A 9353-nucleotide genomic window follows, 5' to 3' on the forward strand; every position below is an offset into this window, starting at 1 on the left:
CATAACCATTTCCAGTCAATGATCCGTTCAATTGGAACAGAGGATCAAGTCCATCCCATGTAAACACAGCCCATACAATTATTGAGCCACCACCAGCTTTAACAGTGCCTTGCTGATACCTTAGGTCATGGGCTTTGGGAGGAGAGGGGAGGGAGAGGCTCTGAGTCGCACTCGAATCCTACCATCAACTTTTACCAACCGAAACCGGGACTTATCTGACCAGGCCACAGTTTTTCAGTCGTCTGTGATCCAAATCATATGGTCACGAGCACCATAGAGGCGCCACAGGTGATATCATGCTGCTAGCAAAGGCACACGCGCCGGTTTTCACTGCCACAGCCCATTAACGACACACTTCGCCCCATTTTCCTAACAGATACGTTCCACATTGATTTCTGGTTTTACCTCAAGCAGTGTTGTTTGCCTGTTAACACTGAGAACTCTACACAAACGCTGCTGCTGTCGGTCGTTAAGTGAAGGCCGTCGGCCACTGCGTTTTACGTGGTGGGAGGTAATGCCTGAAATGTGGTATTCTAAGTACACTCTTGAAACTATGGATTTCCGAGTACTGAATTCCCTAATGATTTCCGAAATGAGATGTCCCATGCGGCTAGCTCCAACTATCGTGCCGCGTTCAAAGTCTGTTAATTCCCGTCGTGCGGACATAATCACGTCGGAAAGGTTTTCACGTGAATGACCTGAGTACAAATGACAGTTCTGCCAAACTGCTGCCCTTTTATACCTTGTGGACGCGCTATACCGCTGTGTGTATATTTGCATATCGCTATTCCGTGAGTTTCCTCATCTCAGTGTATATTGGTTGAACCTTCTTGGAATTTTAAATGTAAAACGCAGCTTGATGCACAATGTCTCTCTTCTGGCGCTTTCGCGCAAACTAAACGAACCTGAGACAAAATGCACTGATCTCGTTTAGACCTTCTGTGTTTCCTCCATCAGTGCTATCTGGCCAGCGTCCCAGACCGACGAATGATAAGGATAGGACATGAGAGAGTTTTGTAAGCTATGCATTTCGTAGGTGGCCTACACTCTCAGGCGAGTCTTAAAATTAATCTCAGTCCGACAACTGCCTTTTCCAGGATTCTTTTCATGTGGTCGTTACACTAAAAATCGCTCCTTACACATATTTCCAGATGTTCAATGTATGTCACTGCTTGCTGTGATTGTTAGGCAAACATGTAATCATAAAACAGCTTGTCTTACCGTGCATTTATGTGCAAAACATCACATCTGCTTATTTTGAGGGTCAACTGATAAACTCTACATCAACCACCAATCCTCAGCGGCTGTCCCGGTAGTTCTTTACTATTATCTAATGTTGTGACATTTCTATATACAAAATGCAATGTCCTGACTGACTCACTCACTCATTCAATCATCGTCACCCACCCAAAACCACTAAGGATATAAACTTGAAATTTACAAAGGGTGTTCATCTATACTGAAAGCGTCGTTTAAAATCATATTTTCCGATATCCCATTCCTAAGATGGTGCAATAGGAGATGAAAGGTTTTTTGAAGATATGTCGCTATTAAGGCAATTTTGGAGCTAGAACCACGAAAACTAGCATCTTATTTCTCGGTCAGAAATAAAGAAATGCCTGGTTTGGAATTTGTGGGAATTTAACCCCCATGAGCTGCAATAGTGGGCGAAAGCTTTTTTTTTATAAATAAACTGTTATTAAAGAACTACTATAGCCTTTTTAGAGCTACGTCTATGAAATTTGGTATTTGACTTCTCGGCTACTAATTAAATCATATTTTATATATAAATTCAAGTTAGAGAGCGGGGAAAGGAAAGGAAAGGGAAGGGACTAGTGCTGTCAACAGCATCGGGATTTTACGCGGAACCTGCGGCGACGAGTGATAATGTGTTGAGGGCCAACTGCCAAACTCTACAACAAGCGCAAATCCTCAACAGGTGTCCCGGTACTTCACAAAAATAATACGTGATTCAGTATTTTTGGAAATTTAGTCCCAAAGGGGGTGAAACAGGGTTGAAACGTTTTATGGAAGTATTTCATAATAAAAGCATTTTTAAAGCTAAATCTATGAAAATTTGAATTTTGCTTCTCGGTTGGAAATAAAAAATACTTGTTTTAGTGTTTTGGAAATTCAACCCCTAAGGGGGTGAAATAGGGCCTGACTGATTCACTGACTCATCATCGCCGAGCGCAAACTGCCAAGAATAATAACTTGGTATCTGGGCAGGATGTTCACCTTATATTGAAAATATCGTTTGTAAGGATTTCTTCGAAACTGCGTCCCTAAGGGGAGTGAAGTAGGAGATAAAAGGTTTGTTCAAAATATGTCGCTATTAAGGCAATTTTCAAGCTGGAACTATGAAACTTGCTATTAGTTTCACGGTCAGAATAATAATTAAAAAAAACATGCTTCAGTAAATTTGGAAATTCGACATCTAATGGGTGGGGTACTACGTCAAAATTTATTTTGTAAGTAAATCGCAATTAAAGTACTACTACAGCAATTTTAAAGCGCATCTATCAAAATTGGCGTTTGAAGTCTCGGTTAGAAGTAAAAAAGAAATACTTGTTTCAGTGTTTTTTGGAATTCAGACCCTAAGGGAGTGGAATAGGGGATGAAAATTTTTATGAAAATATTTAATTACGAAATTATTTTTGACACTAAAGCTCTGAAAATTTGAATCTGGATTCTCGGTTGGAAATAAAAGGAGGTATATGTTCAGTGGTTTCTGAAAATTCAACCCATAATGGGGTGAAATACGGAATGAAAATTTTTATGAAAATATTTCGTCATTTTTAAACACATTTAAAGCAAAATCTAGGAAAACTGTTACTTGACTTCTAAAAAATATGTGGTAAGGGATGAAAGTTTTTATGGAAATATCACCAAAAGAACTCAAAAGAGAGGATTAACAAATAACTCCGACTCCAACTGCCAGAAGCGCTTTTTTTCAGAAGTGTAGAGCGAAAAGACCATGTTTCTATGGCCACAGTGAGCGTGAAAAGTTTAAAAGAAGTTGCAATTTTTGAATAGCGTAAGAATTCGAATAAAAGAATGTGTGCAGACCATAAAGTCTACGTGAGGGAATTAGTGTGCGCTAAGCTAGTTTTTATATAAAACAGCATCATAATCGAACAGACTCAAGGAGCTTCCGACGATATCTAGGAGGCCGTTTATACTTATTCAGTAGTGGTCCGAAAGCTAGCCTTTTGTTTTCCCCAAAATTTGGCCACGAAAAATTAGTGAGAGTCTTATCTGTACAATCCTACTAAATCTCACATACTAGAACATTTAATTGTATAGTTTGTTTGTTAGTTCTAAATGGAACGACAATATTAGTTAGGAAATCAACCACTGTACATGAGACGACAATGTAACAGTCTTTGACTGGTGACAAATCGGCGTTGGTTGCTACCGTGCTCACTGTTTCGTTATTCCACACGACAAAACAGGCACTTTAACCGACTGTAAATTTCAATTTTCAACGATTAATCGTAAGGTCGCATGAAAATCATCAACAAACTTTGGAATTTGGATCCGTTATGATGTAAATTTCAATCTTGCCGTCATTACCGAATGAATTTTTCACTCTGCGGCGGAGTGTGCGCTGAAATGAAACTTCCTGGGAGTTTAAGGTACGAGACCAGGTACTGGCGGAAATAATGCTGTGTTGACGAGTCGTGAGTTGTGCTTGGGTAGCATGAACAAAATTGTGATTTAATATGAATTCGAAAAACCCACAGTGACTTCATCTTTCAAGGCCCGAAAATCAAAGAGATGAGTCTAGTGACTGAACATCTTAAGCGACAATATTGTAGTGCAATCTTTGTCAAGCCTCACACTGAGACTCTCTTCATGGGAACATCACTGAAGTTCGATGCTGAAATTCCCACAATACAGCTGTGTAATTGTTACGTAAGATCTCTTCATGATCCTCCGGCACTGAAATTAGATTTGTGGAACCTAGCAACTTCTGGCGTCAACTTACTAAGTTTGTGACTGGCGACTTTGCTAGCCAAAATATTATGTGGGGCTACTCTAATACCGAGAAAAGTTGAAAACCTGTGGTAAAATGGGCAGTTTCATATGACCTCAGCCTATTACATTATACTAAACTTCCAGCATCTTCCAACAGTGCAAGATTGATTAGTGGCTGTAATCCAGATCTCATCTTCACTAGCGAACAAAGATCTCCGTTATCAGTTAAATAAGTGGAACACGCAGACTTCCGCATGCAACACCGTCCTTTTATATGCCAGATATACTCTAAAATCCGGCCTCAGACAGTTCCTTTTCGAAGAAGATAAAATTTTAGGAAAGCCGACTGGGAGAAGTTCTACTCTGTTGCGGACGAGAGCACTCTAAGTATAAACCCAATTCCAGAATCGTACGATGACTTCGTAAACGTTGTAAAGCATTGCTCCCATATCTCAGTCCCACGAGGTTGCAGACAACAATACATAAAGGGTCTGACTTCAGAAACAGAGGAGCGTTTGGGAAACTATCTTGATCTCTTCGATAATGATCTTTGTACTGAAGAGACCTTTCAGGCTGGAGATCAGTTGACAACGATATTAAAAAAAAAACAAGGAAGATATCTGGTATAAATTGATGAAGATAGATTGAGCAAAGGTAGCCACAAAGCCTGGAGGCCAGTATAGCGTCTGAGCTGCGACCCAACACCTATAAAGAGACATGCTAATGTAACAGTTAACCAGATTGATTCATAGCTTGCAAATAATAGTAAACCTGACAATCTTATACGGAAGTCATATTACAAAACTCTACAGAGAGAACTGGAGCCTATTGAACTTTTAAAGCCTTTTTTCACGGAAGAACTAAATGCAGCCATAAACAGTTGTAAGCTTGGCAAAGAAGCAATGGAAGATGACGTCAAGATGGAGCAGATGAAACAATATGGCGATCAAGCGAGAGAATGCATTTTTGTGCTTATCAGCAACTGTATAAGGGCTTGCAGTTTTCCCAAAATCTGAAGAAAATGTCGTGTAATTTCTATCTTAAAACTTGGAAAATTGTCAACTGAGTCAGAAACGTTCAGACCAGTATCCTTGTTGAACCATCTGTTCAAACTTTTTGAGCCAATGTTGTTGAATCGTTTCTTTCATGTCGTACAACCAGTTCTGATTCAAGGACAAGCAGGTATCAGACAAGGGAAAAAAGGCTGCACGTCTTGGGTCCTCAATCTCATGCAATTCATTAAGAATGGCTTTTATACCGGGAAAATTACAGGAGTAGGTTTTATCGATCTGACGGCTGCTTCTGACACTGTCAGTCACCATGCACTGTCACAGATAATCTACGAAATAACAAAAGATTATTATTTCACCAGAAATTCTCAAAGTTTGCTAGAAAACTATGTGGGCGACCAGTGTTGGCGTAATCGATAGGGCTGTCAAAGAAATGGCTTACAGCAATGAAGTGTTCTTTCATCATTGTAATTCAACATCTATACGAATGATCAACTACTTCCGGCGAACACAAGCAGTTTCCTTTATACCGATGATCTCGCATTAGCGAGTCAAAGGTAGTCTTTTGGACACTTCGAAATCCACTTGTCAGCTTGTCAGAGACATTGAGAGAGTTGAGTGTCTATTACTCTAAAAATCAACCTCGTTCAAAGCCACCTGACATGCATCTATGTGCTTTTCATCGTAAGCGCAATCAGACAAATCGCAAACTTAACAGCACATGGCAAGGGATACAATTAGTAAATAGGGCCCATCAAAATTAGCTGGGAGTCACTCTGGATCGTACTCCGACGTACAAGCAGCACTTCGGGAATATGAGAATGAAGGTGGAAGCCAGAAATAACATCCTCCGCAATATCACATGTAATACGTGGGGCTCTCGACCACAAACTCTGAAAACGACTGCATTAGGAGCATGCCACAGTGCTGCAGAACGTGCGTGCCCCGTTTGATAGAAATTTGCCCGAGCGCAAAATTGACGAGGCACTCATTGAAAGCTTGTTACAAGATGATTAAACCCTACGCCACTGGTAAAAAACTGTACCAGTTCACAGGCATAGCGCCATCAGATATTGTTCCTGAAATGGCTGCCAATACAAAGGGGACAAATCAGGCTTATCAGGAGAACCATCTATTACATGGACACATTCCAGCAGCTCCGAGGTTGAGGTCCAAAAGAAGTTTCCTCAAGACCACTTAAGTACTGCAGACAACAGCTGCTGCAGCAAGGAAACAGCTGTGGATCTCTCGACTTGGGAACAGCTCTACCTGACCCACATCTTTGGAAACCCTTCCACCTTAACAGAAAACAGAATTAGGTCGTGTGGAGGGCACTCAGCCATCTTCGATCTGGAGTTCAAAGATCCAGGAGTAATCTCTAGAAATGGCACTTCCCTGTGGATACCACCAAGTGTGACTGCGGAGAAGAAGGCACCATTGGACACCTACTGGTCTATCAGCTAAGCAGTGCGTCTTGCATAGAAAATATTTACTCGTGACTCCGAGCGCATTTGATGCTGAAAGATTTTGGGCAGTGGTAACATCGATTAACAATTCTTTCTCTCTTTTGTTTTTAATGCTAATTACCATGTATTGTATTTGCTTCTGACTCGAATAAATAATTGTACCACAGAATACCGTGTGAACACCGGTTGCTGCAGCTGCTAGATGCATAGAATAGACTTCTATCCGATGAACTTCAGTAGCAGAAACACTGGCAGATTTTACAGAACAATTCGTCACCTTCCAGAGGCACATAATCCAAATGCGGCAACAGCACACTCGTCCTCTACACCAGATCGACAACGCTGACGAAACGCCCATTTTTAAAGACCGTCTCCGAATGCACTATTCTGATTGACATTTGGAAGAAAAACATACACCTATTCCAAGTGGCAAGGGTAAAAATCCACCAATCAGCTTAATGTGTCTGTGGATTCTCTCTTCATGGTGGTGACTATTACCAGATTCTGTTATCAAAATCTTGAAGAAGCGTTATATATCCAATGACCTGGATGATTGGAGAATATGAAAATACTGACAGTGATGATACCCATAGCATTAATGAAGTGAAGTTTACAGAGATATCAGTGAATACTGTTAATAGAAGGGTGGCATTTCTCTGCATTACAGCATACAAAATGAGCATATTGTGAAGAGTTTTTGTAAATGGGCAATGCGACAAACACCTTAACAAATACTTCCTTCTTGGTGGAAAAACTTCATAATTACAAATAAAAAAAGTACAGTTTTGGAATGTCCTACACCATTAACTTATTTTGATAATCGACTTTCAGCTTACAAGGGCATGATCAGACTTCAGCTGACCATCATCGTCAAAAAGATGACTTTTACTCATGATTGTACCTCGTTCTCGATGAGTAATATATTTTTCAATATTGTTCGGGGATACTGAATCAGCGCTTACTACGATAATCAGTTAAAGTATGATTATTGCACTCTAACATAAATTAATACTATATAATATTCACAATTTTTTGATTTTCATTTATAATTAATTTGTCATGCATTCTTCTCCCCGAAGTTTCTCTCTTTTTTCCCTCGTCAATTAAGGGTGGTGCTTACTCTCGGGTCATTGTGGACAGTAATAGTGCTATAAAACTCCTTTGTTGTAGGCGAGAAGTGACTTTTACGGCTGGAGATTTCTCTTCGTTAAGACTTACGTGCTGTTGCTGTAGTTGTTTTGATTTCTCTGGTATGTGACGATTAATCGTAGGCTGTTGTGTTGCAGTTGATGCGCATGCCGATGCCGTCCGCGTCGGATGTGGTGTCCATGATGCAGGCCGGCGCTAGCCTGTTCCAGGGAGCGCCCAACCTCTTCCAGGGCGCTCCCAACCTCTTCCAGGGGCTGCCGTCGCTGCCTGGGTTGCCTGGAGGAAGTTCCGCCTAGTGTAGCTGAGAACTTCGTCCGTTGGTCGCCTGTTTGTCATACGAACAAAGACAACAATGGATCCCAACTGCAAATGACACAATGACACTTGCTGATTCTAAATACTGCTAAATGGTTTCCGAAATTGCTGTGATGAACAGTGGTAGTCTCTATAATATAATTGTATTTGTAGCTTAAGCGTTCCAGTACAGTATTGCCTCATCGCTGAAAATGTATGCAGTACAGTGGATTATCCCTCCTTCTGTATACATCACTTGTCTCTGAATAAATCATTTAAATGATTTACTTTTATGCTCATTTTTTCCGTTACTGATTTTCACAGTGTTTCTTTTTTTTTAATTTTCCCTTGCATTAAAATAGTTTTACACGCTTATTTTCCGTTACTGATTTTCACGGTGTTTCTTTTTTTTTTTAAATTTTCCCTTGATGTAAAATAGTTTTTACATGTTTATTATTCTTACTTTTTGTTTCTTGAGAACTTCAACGATATTTCCAAAAATAAATTAATGTTTCCTTTGTAATTCGTCTGGGGTTTAATGAATAGGAAATATGTTAATTTCAGCATGTCAGAGCCAAATGTACATAATCTAATGTAGAGCTTAATCAAAATATCCACGGGTGTACCGGCAGTACACCCGTGGATATTTTGATTATCAAATACGCCGGGAGAAACTCAAGAATCACTAATGTAGAGCATGTCTGCTCAGGTATCTATGTTATAGAGCAGAAATGGCACTAATAATTACAGGTTTCAATTGAATGTTATTCAGCATACTATGAATCGTAATTATAACAAAGAGGGTTGTGCGGTTGGGTGGTATGGGTGGAAGGTAATAGAGATCTGGTACGGATTCACTCGTCAAGGGATGTAATACACATCACATAGATGCGACCGAATCGTTTGTTGTGGAGTTACGTATCCAGGCCATTTCATTAAGTTTGTTTTATGGTCTGTAATCAATGAAATACTTCCTGAGATTTTTCTAATGGCCGAGACTGAAAGAAATACATAAGGATAAATTTTATGAAGAACATTCCTTACTAAATAAAATCTAATGGAGAACATGAATCAAACATGAATCTTCACCTTTCGCAGGTAACGTTTTTGTATCATTCAGTCATGCTTAATAGCAAGCTACTTTACTAACTTTCCCACTTTTTGCTGGAATAATACATGCTGAAGAAAGAATGTAGTGGGAATGAGTTAATTGAGACACTACTTCTGCATTTGATTTTTTTAAAGAAACCGTATTACATACTACGAAATGATGTATTGTCATTCTTGATTTACCGTTAGCAAGTGCCAATTAGCCGCAAAAATGTATGCCTTCACTTGGAAATAGGTTTCCTGGAGCTACGTAAAGGAAAATGCAACATGAACATTAATTATTTTGTGTATTAATTTCAATTTAATTTCTTTTGTTTTAACATCTTGTTTGTACGTCCACATT

General features: G+C 39.6%; 1 protein-coding gene across 3 annotated transcripts in view; it reads left to right on the forward strand.

Moving 5' to 3' along the window:
• LOC126313282 (putative lysozyme-like protein) overlaps positions 1 to 8131 on the forward strand; it is an 86845-nt gene extending 78714 nt beyond the window's left edge. For all 3 annotated transcript variants that reach the window (XM_049992277.1, XM_049992341.1, XM_049992363.1), the window contains exon 6: positions 7744 to 8131. In XM_049992277.1, coding sequence (XP_049848234.1) covers positions 7744 to 7902 — 159 coding nt within the window. In that variant the 3' untranslated portion in view covers positions 7903 to 8131. The remainder of the gene's footprint in view (positions 1 to 7743) is intronic.
• Positions 8132 to 9353: the final 1222 nt, after the last annotated feature.

The sequence above is a fragment of the Schistocerca gregaria genome, chromosome 1, assembly GCF_023897955.1.
Source record: "Schistocerca gregaria isolate iqSchGreg1 chromosome 1, iqSchGreg1.2, whole genome shotgun sequence".
NCBI classification, from domain to species: domain Eukaryota; kingdom Metazoa; phylum Arthropoda; class Insecta; order Orthoptera; family Acrididae; genus Schistocerca; species Schistocerca gregaria.